Raw genomic sequence first — 17,923 nt, 5'->3', positions numbered from 1 at the left:
AGTGCTCGGCACATAGTAAGCGCTTAACAAATACCAACATAAGCTAATCAGGTTGGACACAGTCCCTCTCCCACAGGACACTCAACGTCTTAATCCCCATTTTACAGGTGAGGTAGTTGAGGCACAAAGTAGTGCAGTGACTTGTCCAAGATCACTTCTCAGACAAGTGGCAAAGCCAGGATTAGAACCCAAGTCCTTCTGCCTCCGAGTCCTCTGCTCTATCCACTAGACCATGCCGCTTCTCATTCTCCAGGTCATTATCCCCAGGCGGTTTTCCATTTGTCATAGTCATATGACAAGTCATATGACCCAGCCAGGGTCTCTTTGCTCAGGCTCCCTGTGACTGAAGAGTCTGTGAGCAGTCCTCCGGGGCTGAGCTTCCTGGAATCAAGATGCCAGAGCTCCTGGGTCTTCTTCCTCAGGGTTGGGACCGGCTGAGTGGCCCCCCTGGCCTTCTTGAAGTATCTCCAGAAAATGGCTGGGTCATCAGCTTGGTCCTAGCCCCCAAGTCAATCACTCAAACAGTGGTATTTATTGAGCACATCCTGGGAGCAGAGCACTGTACTAAGCACTTGGGAGAGTACAACAGCATTGGTAGACACGTGTCCTGCCCACAAGGAGCTTACAGTCTAGAGGCGTGTTTACATCACAGCGTTGACAAGTTTAAATTGGTGCATACCTGAATGATTGGCTGCCTGTACTTAAAATCTAAGGGTCTGAAAGGCAGAGACCATTTCTTTATGTTTACTACTCCCTTAACCCTACGAAATCTAGGATGGCCCCTTGCAGCTTGTGAGCCCCAGTAAATGTTACTGATGAAGAGGTTTCTCCTTCTGATACATTTAGACACATAAAAGAGAAGCAGCATGGTCCAGAAGAAAGAACCCGGGCCTGGGAATTAGAGGACCTGGGTTCTAATTCTGGCTCTACCACTTGTCTGCTCTGTGACCTTGGGCAAGCCCTTAACTTCTCTGTGCCTTGGTTACTCTTCTCTAAAATGGGAATTAAGACTGTGAGTGTGTGTGTATGTGTGTGTGTGTGTGTGTGTGTGTGACTGTGAATTAAGACTCTGGGACAGGGATTCTGTCCAACCCAATTATCTTGTATCTGCCCCAGCACTTAATATACTGCCTGGCACATAGTGACTGCTTAACAAATACCATAGGGAAAGAAAAATATATATATACATATATAAAAAAACCTTATGGGGTATGTGAGCAGCCCATCCTGAAAATCTTTTAAAAAGTTCATAAGCATCTGTAGAGAAGGAAACATCCTTTGGTAACAATCCCAGTGCCTCACAAAACAGAGGTCTGCTTCTTAAAAATACAAAATGAGAAGGTGCTTTGCATGATGAGATATATCTGTGGAGGCACAGTGGTCCAGGAAAGGGAGCAAACTATTTTGAGTTATCCTCTCTATCCCATTGCAGCAAATTATTTTCTGAAGTATGAATAAGGAGCACAAAGAAGTGAGCCAGTATGGGGATGGAGGAGGAAGATATCTGTTTAAACCAGCCTTGCAGATTTTAAAAAGTTCAGGCCTACCGAAATAATGTTTATGGCCCACATAATGTTCACTAGTCCTTTTCTCGGGATCAACGTGATTTTATGTCTGATGCCATTGAAAGTCAATTACCTAAAATAAAGTATTTAAAATTTGTATTAACATTTTTACTTTCTCACAGCATGATTTCTTTTAGGCTTGGGGCTAGCCAGAAAGTTCCTATTTGTACAGATGTTCTAAACCCTCTCTAAAACTATGCCACTTGATTGATTTCACGATGTAGAACTGTCATTCTGTCGGGTCTATTGAGTTTCTCTTCTAAATGTTTGCTGGTACCTCGTTCTTGGTGTAACTTCTGTTTTCTTGGTGCCATCCTAAGCTCTGAGAGTATCTGTCCCAGTGCATTGGTCTTTAAATAAAGCAAGCTGAGGACATCAGGTGCCCCTGCTGCTGCCATGGGGAAGTGCCCATCCCGTTGTCCAGGCTCTGTCACTGGTGAGTTTTGCACTTTAGACAAGTGTCCTCAGGAAAGCTACCACCACTACATTTCGACGGCTGCCTTTCAGCCGACAAATCGATAATGAATTTATGCCCAAGATAACATAGCCTCTCTTTGTCTAAGTGCCATAGAAGTGAAAGACTTGAGATATATGTGTAGTCATTTCTGGGTCAAGGAAGTTGGGTGTTTCATTTGGGGACAACCCAAAAGTCTGTCAGAAGTAGCTCATTTTGCAGGGAATGATTCCTCTGAACAACCAACTTGAAACCCCGTTTCTTTGGGAAGGGTATTTTGATAATGGCTTTACCAGAGTGGGAGGAGTTGGAAAAATCCTTCAAAGATTTTCACTGTTGGAGCTAAAGCTTTGCCTTATTCCCTGGGAATTACTTTTTCCCCAAACTGGAAAATTGGTAGTTGAAAAAGGCAGGGGGGGCAGCCGATGTCCTCTCCAGCTGTCATTTCAAAGGCCGGGCCTGTTCCCAGCCCACAGAATCACTGCTATTAAGCTGGCTGCAGTACCCATAGACAATACAAACTTAATAACCCCGAAAGCACCAGAACGGTTGCTCCGTGAACTCATTAGTGTGAACCCCTTCTACCCGACAGAAGGCTGGATATGAGGACTTCTTGAACCAATTAGTGGAAAAGTTGGCTTAGCCACAGGGCCAAGCAAGTCCAGTGTATGCCCCTGATAGTTGTGTTTCAGGAATATGGAAGAAACAAGCCAAGTCCTAGTAGGGCCACTCCAGGATGTTCCCATCGGCAGTGGACCCTGAGGGTCCAGACTATTCCAAACAGAGCCCTGGGCCCAATCACCGGTAAGTTATGGGCTTTCTTTCCCCTCTGGATGATAGGTGGTCATTTCTCCATCCCAGAAATCCAGGATTCCCCCAAGCAAGCCCAGACCACCAGATGGGTGACCTGAACTTGCACACAGAATCTGAGGATACCCCAGTCTCTACAAGGTTCAGCCTGATCAGCCTGAACCTCCCTGAGAAGAATCTTTAAGTGGCTGAAATTTTGCAACCTAGACCTAGGATGAACAGGACCCAAAGGATCTAGAACCCAGCCCCTTTCTGGACCCCACCAGGCTTTGGAGAGGCAATGGGTTGTCTGATGGTTTTGAGTATGCACAGAAGCCATTACGCTTGTACATCCCAGCCTGTCCAACTGTGGATCCTAATTCCAGAAGCTCCCACAGTTGGACAGACCGACTCATCCAACGACCTCCTCTGGGCAGGCACCGAACAAGGTCTTGAAAAGAAATCCCTCTGGTCAGTCTGAGAGATTTGCCCGGGCCCAAGTCCAGCCCAAAGTCCCCCAGCCTTAATCCTGATGGGACCTTACAGTGTTCTGCCCCTTCTGTCCTCTGGAGAAGGCTCCAAGCACTGGTTTTCGATCCAAGCCTCTCAGTGTCAGGCAGAGTTAAACTCTCTTCTGGATCCTCAGGGAGGAAATAGTGGCTGAAAAATGGTCAAGGGCTCAGGTCAGAGAATGGTACCGTAAAAATAGCTAGAACCTCCTTCTGTTGTTAAAGACAGAGACTCATTCGGTAGGTCAGTTTACAGGGGTGGAATTCCTAGTTGGGGGTCTATCCTCAGATTGGTACCGGACACTTGCATGTTCCTAACATAGAAGAGCAAGGGAAAACCCTTCCGAAGGGTGACAGCAAAATATGGTTTAGGGAAAAAAAAAATTGACTTCACAAAGTGGTTCCAAGGAAAGATGAAATATTAGTGACTTTTTGGATTCATAATAATGTTGGTATTTGTTAAGCAGTTACTATGTGCAGAGCCCTGTTCTAAGCGCTGGGGTAGATACAGGGTCATCAGGTTGTCCCACGTGAGGGTCACAGTTAATCCCCATTTTACAGATGAGGTCACTGAGGCACAGAGAAGTTAAGTGACTTGCCCACAGTCACACAGCTGACAAGTGGCAGAGCTGGGAGTCGAACCCATGACCTCTGACTCCGAAGCCCAGGCTCTTTCCACTGAGCCACGCTGCTTCCCGGCATGGATTCATGTCAGCCCCATAAAGCTAGACAAATGAGAGAGGCCACCAGACACATGCAACCCTCTAAAAGTGAGATGAAGGCCAACATTACCCACAGAGAGACAAAATGTCTGGCCAGGGAAGAGGCCCTGCTCTTGAAAAGAATTTGTGAGTTATTTTTTTTTTAAATAAAATACATTACAATGTGTGAGTTCATTTTTCCAACTCCATATTTTAGAGGAAAAGGTGGCTGACTTGGAGGAGATCGCTCTTGGAAAAATCTGAAAAAAATTTTTTGAACTAGGGTCACAGTGTCTAGGGTCACAGTGTCTCTATGCTTTCTTGAGGCACCGTGTTCTGAAACTGCTATTTCAGATGAACACAGAGTTGGGATTTGTCATTTTGTTGGGTGTCATGTCAAGTTCTGCATGTCCTGGAGTGTTTCCAAAGTCTAGTGGTGAACTACTAGGGAAATCCTCAGTTCAAATCCTGCTTGGGAAATGAAATTACAATGGAAAAGAACTAAATGCCAACTTGTCCAGTGAAAAGATTGAATTAGAGGGGATATATATATATATAGTCCTACTTAGATTGTGAGCCCCATGTAGGATATACACTGTGTCCACCTAATTAACTCGTATCTACCTTGTATCTTGGTTTTCATGCTATATATTTAGAAATATATAAGCAAATATGCATATGTGTATATAGTCAGCCTTTGTATTTGAAGATGGCACTACTGCGTGGCTTAGTGAAAAGAGTATGGGCTTGGAAGTCAGAGGTTGTTGGTTCTACTCCTGGCTCCACCACTTGGCAGCTGTGTGACTTTGGCCAAGTCACTTAGCTTCTCTGGGCCTCAGTTACCTCATCTTTAAAATGGGGATTAAGACTGAGCCCCAAGTGGGCTAACCTCATTACCTTGTATCTACCCCAGTGCTTAGAACAGTGCTTGGCACATAGTAACACTTAACAAATACCATCATTATTATTACTGGCAGTGACATGATACAATGTGGAACCAAAATTCTTGACTTCGCCAGTTGTACCCAAAGATCGGCTTTTGTTGGGTCATCGTATTTGTCGTTCTGCAGCATCTGGTACTATGTTTGATATCATCGATGGTATTGAGGGTTTGAGCTCTTACTATGTATAGAGCACTGTACTAAGCTCTTGGGGAAGCACAGTACAACAGAGTTGGTAGACACGTTCCCTGCCCACAGTGAGCTTACAGTCTAGAGGGAGAGAAGGATATTAATATATATAAATAATTTGTAATATATAGTTTAAAGCTATGTGCATAGATGGGATTGGGGGTGGAGCCCAAAGGTCACGGATTTGGATCTACAGACAAAGTAGAATGGAGAGGGAGCCAGAGAAAAGAGAGCTTAATCGGAGAAGGCATCTTGATATTAGCTAGACTCCTCCCTTTCTTTCACTTCCCATAAGCAGTCTGTTGCCAAATCCTGATGGGGGTTTTTCCGTGATGATAGATAACATTGATTGATTGACATTTCCAAGATTATCCCCTTTCTCTCCGTCCAAATGGTTACCATGCTAGACCAGACACTTGTCATATCCCTATTTGACTACTGCATCAGCCTCTTCACTTGCCTCCGGGCCTCCAGTTTCTCCCCTCTCCAGTCAGTGCGTCACACTACTTAACCAGATCATTTTTCTAAAACATCATATAACCACTCCTCAAAAGCCTTCCGTGGTTACCACTTCCCCTAGGATCAAATAGAAATTCCTGGTCATTGGCCTCAGGGCACTCAGTCAGTGCTGCTTATCCACTCTTCTCCCCCTGCATGCCAATTCAGAATAGTATTTACTGGATTCCTACTATGCACAGGCACTGTACTGAATACCGAGTACAGTAGAATTAGTAGATGTGATCTCTGACCTCAAGGAGCCTAACAATCTAGTGGGGGAGGCACATTAAAATAAATTTCAGGAAGGAGGAAGTAATAGTGGAAAACGAGATGTACATAAGTGCTGGAGGGTACCCAAACAGCTGGCGCAGAAGCACTGAAGTGACTGGTAGGGGGATATAGTGTGGGCCGATGAAAAATGAACTGGGGAAGAGTTCATGAAAGAGATGAGATTTCAGAAGGGTTTTGATGGTGGGAGGAACAGTGGTCTGCTGGGTATGAAGTGGGAGGGAGTTCCCGACAGGAGAGAGGATGTGGGCAAAATATTGGCACTAGAGAGGCAAGAACAAGGTACAGTGAGTACTCGTATTCCTCTCGAGCTAACCTGTTTTCAGAACCTCGCACCTGTTTTCCCTGCCTTCAATTCCTTGGTCATGCATTTTCCCCTGCCTGGAACTCCCTCCCTCTTCATATCTGCCACACCACAGCTCTCCACTCTTCCAGCCCTTCCGAAGTTCCGTCTCCTCTAGGAGGTCTTCCCTGATTATGTTCTCTCTTCTCCGGCCCCCCTGCACCTTCCCACTCACAGCTACCTCCTCAACGTTTCTGTGCTAACTACGCACTTGTGACTTGTGTGCAGAAATTATTCATGCTCAGAGCAACTTTGGCATCAACACAATTAAAAGTGCACAATGGAAAAAACTGGTCTTTCCTGTTAAATACTCTTAGCTCGTTGCTGATTTTAAACAGAGTGGTCAAAAGTGAGAATAACTAAACCACTGGTCAGTTTTCACGGAGCAGGGATTGGGGAAGCCCATTACCACTGAAAAAGACTTCTGTGGTGTAGGAGGAACTGTATCTCTTTTCATTTTCTTCACTTGAGAAACTGAATGAGTTTCAGCTCCTTGAACCATGTCTGATCTACTCCACTCAGCTTTTCCCAAAGCTGCTAGTGCCACAACTAGGGTAAGACCTCTCAATGAATGATTCGTGATGTAACGGAAATGCAGCCGCATCAGAGCAAACAGAACCTTAGCGGCCAGCAAAATTGCTTCGTCCGATGTTTGTGCTGTAGGATTTGGTTTCCTTTATGGCTTCATTGAAGAATGAATTTCTCTTTCCTTTTCTTTAGGTGACACCTGGCTCCGAGGGTAAAGAAGGAGAACTTCTGGTCAAGGGGCCCTCGGTGTTTCGAGAGTACTGGAACAAGCCTGCAGAAACCAGAAACGCTTTCACTCCTGATGGCTGGTTTAAAACAGGTCAGGCCAATTTTAGTTTTACACGGTTTAATGTGCAGCGTTTGGAGGGGGATGTCCGTGAACACAGGCTGCAATGTCATCGGCATCGTATCTTGGTCAGCGCCAGTCTTTCTGACCGAAGGCAGGGCACAGCTATCGTAATCCTCTAGAGAGCTGGATCCAGATACCTAATATATGCAGGTAAGCTGGCGGCGTGCTTGTAAATGGAATTTCCTTGAATGCTGAGCCCCAAAACAGAATTGACCCAGATGATATGCTGCTGTTGCTCGCTATTATTACTAACATTTCTTCAGAGCTTATAATATATAAAGGGATGCTTTATACTGGGGTGTATTTGCACCAGAATCAAAATAAGATATGGTCCTTGGGCCATAGGGTTTCGCAATCTAAACTGTAGAGGACAGACACATGTAACAAGAATATAATCCAATCAATAATAAAAGCAAGTAGAAAATTCAACAATTCAAAAATATTGACAATTATCACAACTTGCCCACCACCAATTAGGAATGAGGTCATTGCTTCCTTCTTCCTCTCTACTTTCCCCCAATAAGGATGCTGGGGGGACTATCTTTTTTAAATCTCTGAAGTTAAAATGAGTAGGGGACCTCTTACTCCTCTCCTTGTACCCCAAGGATCAAAAGTAATTTTGTGTATATGGAGTTTCGGCAATTCCGTAACATTATTCTGTGAATTAAAGCCTGTACTCTTTGCATAGGAGACAGGGAAAAACCTGTTTTACTGTTTAAAATAATGAAGGTGGGCAAGTAAAACTCATTATGATGTTGGTATTTTGTTAAGCGCTTACTAGGTGCCGTGCACTGTTCTAAGCGCTGGGGTAGATACAGGGTAATCACGTTGTCCCACGTGAGGCTCACAGTTAATCCCCATTTTACAGATGAGGCAACTGAGGCACAGAGAAGTTAAGTGACTCGCCCACAGTCACACAGCTGACAAGTGGCAGAGCCGAGATTCGAACTCATGACCCCTGACTCCCAAGCCCGTGCTCTTTCCACTGAGCCACGCTGTTCTCTAAAACTTGTCACCCTAGTCAAAAGGAACCCTGAAATAATATCCGTAGAGCATCAGAGATTGGTTTTTTTTTTATGCAAGATGTGAAATTTGCATTTGGGTTACATCCCTGCCATATCACTTTATCCTTTCTGTGTGAACTTTTGATGAACATTTGCTCCAGCTCTGGCTATGACAATAACATGTCCCAATACTTTGAATTTGGCCACATTTTGGATATAATCAGTATTGGATAATGTGAAGAGGCCAGTTCTAGTACATCTCATAGCCTGCTGGTTTTATAGTAATGAATAGTCCATCATTCTAGAAATGGCCTCTGTAGACTGCAAAAGCATAAGTTCACGTCTTACAAGTTGTCTACCTTTGGCAGCAAGTATTGGTTGCAATGCCCTGATAAGGCGATCGATAAGGACCGAGAGGAAGCGTATAACCGGCACGGTGTCTGTTTTTTAATTTCATTCTAAATGATTCCAGAGTAAATTCTGAAACTTGAACATTTTAAAACTTCATCTACTCCCACGCCCACTCCCTTGGAGAACTCATTTGCTCCCATGGCTTCGACTACCATCTTTGTGTGGATGATTCCCAAATTTACCTTGCCATCCCTGACCTCTCTACTTCTCCGCAGTCTCGTATTTCTTCCTGCCTTGAAGACATCTCTACCTGGATGTCCCACTAAATAGGTCCCAAAACAACTCCTCATCTTGCCATCCAAACCCTGCCCTCCCTCTGTCTTTCCCATCACTGTAGACAAAGTACTGTCCTTTGTATCTCACCATCCTGAAACCTTGGCATTATCCTCCACTCGTCTCTCTCATTTAACCCACTATTCAGTCTGTCACTATTCAGTCTGTCAGTTCTACCTTCCCATTGCTAAAATCTTCCCTTTCCTTTCTATCCCTCTCGACTGTGAGCTCGTCATGGGCAGGGAATGTGTTTGTTGTGGTATCGTCCTCTCCCAAGCGTTTAGTACAGTGCTTTGCACGCAGTAAGCGCTCAATAAATACAACTGAATGAACGAATCCAAACTGTTACTATGTTGACCCAACACTTGTATCCCACTTTGACTACCGCATCCGCCTCCTCCCTGACCTTCCTGCCCCCTGTCTCTCCCCACTCCAGTCTGTACTTCACCCTGCTGCCCAGGTCATTTTTCTAAAATAACATTCAGTCCACATCTCCCCACTTCTAGAGAACTTCCAGTGTTTACCCATCCACCTTCACATCAAACAGAAACTCCTTACCGTCAGCTCTAAAGCACTCAATCAGCTTGGCCCCTCCTATCTGACCCCTCGATTTCCTACTCCAGGCCGCACATTTCGTTCCTCTGGCACCAGCTTGCTCATTTCACCTCGGTCTCCTCTATCTCTCCGCTCACCGCTTTCCCACATCCTCCCTCTGGCGCGGAACTCTTTCCCCTCGATATACACCAGACTCCCACTGTTCCCACCTTCAAAACCTTATTAAAGTCACATCTCCTCCAAGAGGCCTTCCCGGATTAAGCCCTCTTTTCCCCACCTCCCTCTTCCTTCTGTGTCACCTATGTACTTATATCTGTATCCCTTGAGTACTTGATATTCGCCCCACCCTCAACTCCACAGCACTTATGTACATATCCGTGTTTTATTTTAATGTGTGTCTCCCCCTCTAACTTATAAACTCCCTGTGTGCAGGGAACATTCATCCATTCAGTCATATTTATTGAGTGCTTACTCAATAAATGTGCAGAGCAGTGAGTGTGCAGGAGGTTTACGGAGCAGTGCTCAGTGCAGAGCACTGTCCTAAGTGCTTGGGAGAGGACAGTACAACAATAAACAGGTACATTCCCTGGCCATAATGAGCTCACAGTCTAGAGAACATGTCTACCTACTCTGTTATATTGTACTCTCTCAAGTACATAATACAGTGCGTGCACATAGTACGTGCTCAATACCGTTCATTGATTGATTCCTAGATTAATGGCGGAGTAGAGGAAGATATACACTGGCTGATCAGAAGTCATCAAACCCAGGGCTTGGTGATCCATCTTTGGATCATCTCAGCCTTGGTGGGATCATCACCTTTCAGCTACTTTGTCACCCGCCAAACCAATAATGTTCTATTTTTGGAAACCTCTGAAAGGTGATGAACTCTGGAAGGCCACTCCCAAGATAAGCCTCCCGTTTCCTTTAGGAATTTAAAGAAATGCAAACCTTCCCTGGTAATGCCTGTGTTCATCATCCCCCTGCCTCCAGAAAACAGACTAGCTCTCACCTATTCTGTGGAATTAGAGGGGATAGAATTTCCGTGAATCTGTGTGTGAGAGAGGCAGAGTGAAAACACCACTTAAAAATACTAATCAATGCCCACCTGGTGGGTTGCACATTGGTGTAGCTTAGCAACCTCTCCGGTATCCCCCAGCACTCCCAAGAGCTGCCAAGTTTAATTTTGTTATGTGTTACAGAGTTTGAGCACTCCCCCATTCCTGAGAATTTGTGGGGGAGGACAGGAAGGGTGGGCCAGCAGACTGCTCCTGTTGTCATTAGGGTGCTTCAGAACCCCAAAAAGTTAAGAAGTCTTTTATGTCAATTACTGGGGAAAGAGGAGGGGACAAGGAGAGAGTGGTTAGGAAGAGATGCCAGGATAATAGTAAATGAGAAATTTCCTTTTGGCTTTCTGCATCCACGGTTTTCAGTAATTTTTGTGATTGAATAACTGAAGAGTTTGCTGGGTTATTCCATTTTTTTTAAATGATATTTGTTAAGCACTTATTATGTGCCAGGCACTGTACTGTTAGGGTAGATCCAAGATAATCCGGTTGGACACAGTCCCTGTCCCACATGGGGCTCACGGTCTTAATCCTTATTTTACAAATGAGGAACCTGAGGGACAGAAAAGTTAAGTGACTTGCCCAAGATCATACAGTAGATTAGTGCCTGAACCAGGTTTAAGAAATCAGGTCATCTGACTTCCAGGCCCATGCTCTTTCCAGTTAGCCACACTGCTTCTCTTGGAAGACCCAGAAGAGTCTGAAGTTTACAATTTGTGATCCATTAGATCTAGTTTCAAGTCCACTGGGAAGAGCCTAAGTCTTTTCCATCCTGACTAGGCTGCTGGTACACAAGCTTTTTATTCACGTGAATACCGGGGAGCCTGTCATATATATGAAGAATGCTAAAGGGAAAAAATGAGGCATAAGCTAAGAGAAAGCACTCCTCTTTCTCCACTCCTTTTGCTGCCTGCAAAGCCTGTTGCTGTTCTCTGCCAACTGAAGTCTGGAGACCAAACTTGTGTTTGTGGGGTGATCATCCTGACCACTATTCTTAGTATCTGCCACTGGTGGCTAGTCAGCCGGGGCTGTGACTAGTTGCTGAAGCCTCAGGGTTCGCATCCCAAAATCTGAAACTGCCATCTCGAAGCATTTAATATTTTTAAAAGTTTTCTCTCTTCATCTTCTTCTTCCTCTCTCCCTCTCTCTCTCTCTGTTTCTGTCTCTCTCTCACACACACACACACAATTAGATAGATGCAGTCACATAGATTCCTTCCTTCCCCATCTTTCAACTCTTTTACTTCTGTTCTCCCACTCAACAGAACAAGAGTTTTGTGAGTTTCAAGGACGGGAAGATGAGGAACCAATGTGACTGTTTTTCACCTGCAGGTTGAGCTGCATATTCTTATCTGCCTAAGAAAGAGAGAGGATGTGCCAAGTTCCGGAGGGGTTTTGAGAAAGCTGAGTTGTGGACCATCACACAGACTTACTCACACATACACACACTTTGAAGTTCTAAAAATGGAATATAGTATCTGATGTGATCACATATTGTAATTTGTTAAGTTCATTTCAAAATAATCCTCAGAATCTGTTGGCACTCATCTTTGTTATTTTATTACAGAGTACTTGCCGGAAGTTGTTTTTGCATCATTTTATTTTCCATTGCCTCTGTTACTGGAGGTATGCTGTTGAAATTTGAGTATTGATGCACATTCTACTTGTTGAACATGTTTTTCCTTTGTTTATCTGCTACATTTAAGCTAGCTAATTTGTTGGTTACAAAACCAAGTATCTTTTTAAAAATTCGGTATATCAGAAACCACGTCACTTGAACCATTTCCCATTTCTCCTTCAGTGAATCATGTTACAGGATCATACGTGGTCTGGGGTTGGTGTCTGACTTCCCGATTTTCTTCCTTTTGTGACCAGCTTTGTTTATACTCAATTCGGGATACCAAGCAGCAAATATCTCTTTTTCTTCTTTTAAAAAACTCAAGAACTAGAAACCCTGTGAATTTTGCCAGCAGCAAAGTTCACTGAGTTGATGATGGCAGCAAGCAATGCAAAATGTGGGGCAGTCAGCTTTAAAAACATTTTTAGTCAACACTCCTGATGAATATTTCAGTTGAAAAGGAATAGCATGCATTAATTATTGTAAAGAGATGTCTTTAGGAGAAAATGATTTTGAAATTCAGTTTAATTTCATTGTAATGCGCTGCAAACAGGAAGGGAGTATGTGTGTTTAATTGGCTCTCGGGGGTAAGGCCTGGAAGATGGCATCCCTTTGTCACAGGCCATTAGCGATACAGACTGCATAATGAGAGCGTACAATCAGCTCACAGCTGCTGGCTCCTACGGGGAGAGAATGATATTAAATAGAAATCAGTATAAATTAAACTTAACCCTTTCTCTGGCCAAATTAAACTTGGAATTCAGGGAGCCTAGTGAAAGCAAGAGAGTAGCACCAACCAGGATCTGACAAGGGGTCAGATATCCCTAGGGCAGCCCACTCACCTCTGCCTTCTCCTCCTTCTGTTCACTGAGGAATTGGTTTCTGGAAGCTAGGAAAGAAGTCATTCTTGTTGGGTTTCTTTCAACTCTTTCCTCCTCCGCGCTTTATGTTTTTCTCATTTTTTCGACCCTCTCCTCCATTCCCACCTTTCCCTGCGGACGTTAAAAATGCTTCTTCCAAGAACACTGCAGATCAGACAGAGTAGCATGGCGGGTCCCTCTCAGCCAGTAGAACCAGCAGTTTTCTCTGTAACTTCTATTTATTCTTCAGCAGTTGATACTGACAACAGATATCGTTATCTTCATTCGTTCATTCATTAAATCGTATTTGAGCGCTTACTGTGTGCAGAACAGTGTACTAAGCGCTTGGGAGAGTACAATGCAACAATAAACAGACGCCTCAGACTCGGGATTCCGTTCCGACTGGAGCCTGAAGAAGTTTACTCAGTAAAGCTAAGGGATGCGTTTCCGTCGCCGGCAGGGAATGTGTCTTCCAACTCCCGTTATGGCGTACTCGCCCAAGCGCTTAGTACAGTGCTGTGCGCACAGTAAGCGCTCAGTAAATATGAATGATTGATAGGAGGGGTGGTACTAAGGGGTTCCTAGCGCCGTACGTTGATGATCCATTTGAATGGAAGGCACTATCGTGAGACCCAGCAGGGTACTGGAAAGGCAGCTCACCAGTTGTTCTGTGGCTCAGGCTTGGGAGTATTCGGAGGGTGAGGAGGTGCCAATTGGGGCAGAGTCCAGAGAATCTAGGGCTGAATGATCTATAAAGGTGTTGGGGCAGAGGGAAGCCTGGAACTTGGAAGAGGCCTGAATCTTACAGGATGTTTCTGGAGAGTGTCTGGGAAAGCCCCAGAAAGCGAGGAAATGGGAGAAAAGGTATAAAACAATGGCTTTCCCTGGGGAAAGCATCAAAAGGAAAGTCAGCCAGCCATTCAGAAGCAAAGGATTCTGGAAGAGGTCCATCGCATGATAGATTAGTCTTGTTTTGCTGCCGATAATATTGAGCACCTACAGTGTGCTGAGTGTCATAGGCTCCGGGAGGCCTTTCCAGCCTAAGCCCCCCTTTTCCTCTGCTCCCCTTCCCCTCCTCATCGCCCTGCCTCGCTCCTTTTGCTCTACGCCCCCGTCCCATAGTACTCGTGTTTATATAGGTACCTTTGTATAATTATAATTCTGTTTATTTCTATTAATGGTGTGTATACATCTATAATTCTTTTTATCTATAATGTTGCTACTGATGCCCTTTTACTTGTTTTGATGTCTGTCTCCCCCCTTCTAGACTGTGAGCCTGTTGTGGGCAGCGATTGTCTCTGTTTGTTGTTGAATTGTACTTCCCAAGCACGTAGTACAGTGCTCTGCACACAGTAAGCTCGCAATAAATATGATTGAATGAATTAAGCTCTTAGGAGACTGAAGTAGAATTAGTTGACACGATCCCTACCACAGACCCCTGCCCTGACACTGAAGTGATATACGGATAAGAAGAAGATGAAGAAGAGGGGGGTGGGGGGTTGTATATGAGCTAGAGTTAAATAGGAGGGGAACCTATAGAAGTTGAATTTAAACAAAACATTGTGGACATTGCATTTGTAAAACGCACATCTAATGCCTCCAGACTGTAAGCTCGTTGTGGGCAAGGAATGTGTCTACCAACTCTGTTATATTGTCCTCTCCCAAGCACCTAGTATGGTGTTCTGCACACAGTAAGTGCTCAGTAAAGACCATTGATTGATTAAGACCCTATTGCCTTCCCCATCTCTCACCTCCTCCCTACCTCCCACCCTAATGTTTTAGGCAGATGTGCTGTCTTGAGAATCTGTTCATGCTCTGTAAGAAACCCTCCAACACACACCCACACCTGCCAAGTCCCCAGATCCTTTTTATCATCACTAGCCAGAGTTTATTGCCCATTTTAGTGGATTTACTGCCTCAAGTTACTACAGTCTGTTCCAGGATTAGGACTATCTTGGTTGTTCCTCCTTCCACTAGGCTATAAGGTCCTTGTGTGGAGGAACCCTATCTACCAGTCTATTGAACTGTGCTGTCCCAAACACTTAGCACAGTGCGCTGCACACAATATGTGCTTAATAAATTCCATCGATCAATTGATCGATTAATTTCCTTTTGCTGCTTCCTTCATGGAGAGGATGTCATTGTTTTGCATCTTTTTTCCCGCTCTTACTCATTTTAAATGCTCAAGTCTCCATATCCAAGCTGGATCATGTTCATTTGAGGTCACCACTAGATTTCAGGACCGATTGCACCCCGATCTACTCGACACCCCCACCAAAACACACACACACCTCCTAGGCGTCAAACAAATCCCAGAGCTGCATGGAGATGAATCTTGTCTGACTGACTTCACGACTGAGGCAGATGATAAAATTCTAGTCGAGCATAGCTTGAGATAGCAGCCTCCCTCTGAAATTGAGCCCTGCGTGGTGGGCCTGCGACTGTCCTGAGCCGAGTCTCTTGCGCTTAGCTCATGGTAAGCGCCTAAAAAATACTAGAGTTCATTCATTCATTATTAGCGATTTTTAGAGTAGCATCCTGATTCACTGTTATTTAAGGTTCCCGTTCCTTCCTCTCCCAACACACTGAACACTCATGAATCTGAAAAGTGGTTTTGTTTTCCATTCAGCAAGTGCTGAACTCTTTTAAGGAGCCTCTATACCTGCTGAGGAGGTGATTTTAGGACCAGATACAGACTTCCAGATACAGAGGAGCTTCACGCAGGCATCTGACATGGTAGGAGGCCGACCTGGGGGGATTAAGGGCTAGCGAGAGAGTCTGCCAAGTGACATGGAGAAGTGCACACTCAGCTGAAGCAGGAGTGAGATCAGAAGAGAGACTCCCTCGATAGCGTTATGCAACCTGGCAGCAATTTGGCATCCTCGTTTATCGTTAGCCATTCAGGCGACCAAGGGGCCATCAACTGAATAGATCCTCTAGACTGTAAGCTCGTCATGGGCAGGGAACGTTACAACGTTATATTGTCCTCTCCCAAGGACTTAGTACCGTGCTCTGCAACCAGTAAGCGCTCAATAAATACGATTGATTGACTGAAAATGCAAAGCTCTAGGAGAATGTTGCTCTTATTCTTGCCTTGGTTAGATTTGCCAGCACAGTTGCCCATAGATCACTCTATAGATTCGCTAGCCACTCTCGCAATCAGTCGATCACTGTTATTTATTGAGTGCTTATTATGTGCAGAGCACCACATTAAGTACTTGGGAGAGGACAGTACAACAGAGTTAGTGGACCCATTCGCTGCCCACAGTCTTCTGAAGTAAAGCAGAACCAGAAGGAAAGAACCCAAAAAGAAATATGTGGAAGAGCAGGCAGTGGGATAAATGGAACATTAAATGTTCAACTCTCTGCCGAGACTTGAAAATGCCTGATCTTGTCGATAATAATAATAATGGTGGTATTTGTTAAGCGCTTACTATGTGCAAAGCACTGTTCTAAGTGCTGGGGGATACAAGGTGATCAGGTTGTCCCACGTGGGGCTCACAGTTTTAATCGCCATTTTACAGATGAGGTTACTGAGGCACAGAGAAGTTGTCACTCGCCCAAAGTCACACAGCTGGCAAGCAGCGGAGCCGGGATTAGAACCCACGACCTCTGACTCCCATGCCCGGGCTCTTTCCACTGAGCCAAGGTGCTGAGACCAATCATGGAACATCTCTGTACCTCAGTTGCCTCATCTGTAAATTGGGGAATAAGGCTGTAAGCCCCCTGTTGAACATGGACTGTGTCCAATCCGATTAGCCTCTATCTAACCCAGTGCTTAGCATAGTGCCTGGCACATAGTAAGTGCTCAACAAATACCATAAAAAAGACAAAACAAATCCAAAACATAGATGATTTAAAAACTACAAACACCACAGTCTAAAGCAGTGGGTCTCAAGGGCAGCCACCCATTGATTTTTTTTGAAAGCACCAACTAATTAATAAATGTTCTAATAGCATTTCTCATTTGTTTTATTAAGTTATTTGCATGGACACCTTCATCTTAAAAACCATTTTTTATTATCAGCCAGTTTTTCAAAAGTGCAGCTACAGCAAAATATGCTTTGAAAATCACTGATCTAAAGGATTCTGATTAATGGCTCAGTATCTCAGTTTTCAGGCACAGTAAATTTCTCGTTTTCCCCAGAAAGGCCTAATATTCCTTACGAGATTGAGGCAGAGATGTGAAATGTTGGTTATAGTATTAGTGCTTGATTTTGAATGTGGCACAGATTGTTGAAATCCACAAATAAGACTGAAATCTAATTTTGGCAACTTCCATGAAACCTTCTAATAATCTTAAGTATAATGATTATAATTAAGCGTTTGCTATGTTAAGCACTACAGTAGGTAAAGATAATCAGATTGGACATAGTCCCTGTCCCTCTTGGGGCTAAAACTGAGGAAAAGAGAGTCTAAGTGACCCACCCCAAGTAATACTAGGAAAATGGAGGAGCTGGGATTAGAACCCAGTGTCCTCACCTCCAGTTCCATGTTCTTTCCACTAGGCCACACTACAAAGCTGTTGGTGATAATAATTATAATAATTGTGGTATTTGTTAAGCGCTTACTGTGTGCCAAGCACTGTTCTAAGCGCTGGGGGAGATACAAGGTGATCAGGTTGTCCCATGTGGGGCTCACAGTTTTAATCCCCATTTTACAGATGAGGGAACTGAGGCCCAGAGAAGTTAAGTGACTTGCCCAAAGTCACCCAGCTGCCAAGTGGCGGAGCCGGGATTAGAACCCACGACCTCTGACTCCTAAGCCCGGGCTCTTTCCACTGAGCCACGCTGCTTCTCTAAAGGAATCTAATGGAATAATGGAATCTCCCATTGTAAATGACAAATGATCCTTGATCCCATCCTGAAGACTTCAGGATCAAGAGCCCATGCAAAGGAATCTTAATAATATACCTAATCCAACCCATTCCTCCCCAGTCTCTCAAATGCCCTCAGCACTGTCGACCACTCCCTTCTCCTGGT

At 44.5% G+C, this 17,923-nt stretch overlaps 1 protein-coding gene across 1 annotated transcript in view; it reads left to right on the top strand.

Annotated features, from left to right (window-relative positions):
* The window catches only part of ACSF3 (acyl-CoA synthetase family member 3), a 169,066-nt gene that overhangs the window by 82,250 nt on the left and 68,893 nt on the right, over nt 1–17,923 (top strand). The window contains exon 7 of the mRNA XM_029075693.2: nt 6,998–7,124. Within this exon, the coding sequence (XP_028931526.1) occupies nt 6,998–7,124 (127 nt within the window). The remainder of the gene's footprint in view (nt 1–6,997; nt 7,125–17,923) is intronic.

This window comes from Ornithorhynchus anatinus, chromosome 11 (genome assembly GCF_004115215.2).
Source record: "Ornithorhynchus anatinus isolate Pmale09 chromosome 11, mOrnAna1.pri.v4, whole genome shotgun sequence".
NCBI classification, from domain to species: Eukaryota; Metazoa; Chordata; class Mammalia; order Monotremata; family Ornithorhynchidae; genus Ornithorhynchus; species Ornithorhynchus anatinus.
Note: the sequence above shows the minus strand (reverse complement) of the source record. Positions and strands in the feature narration are given on the sequence as shown.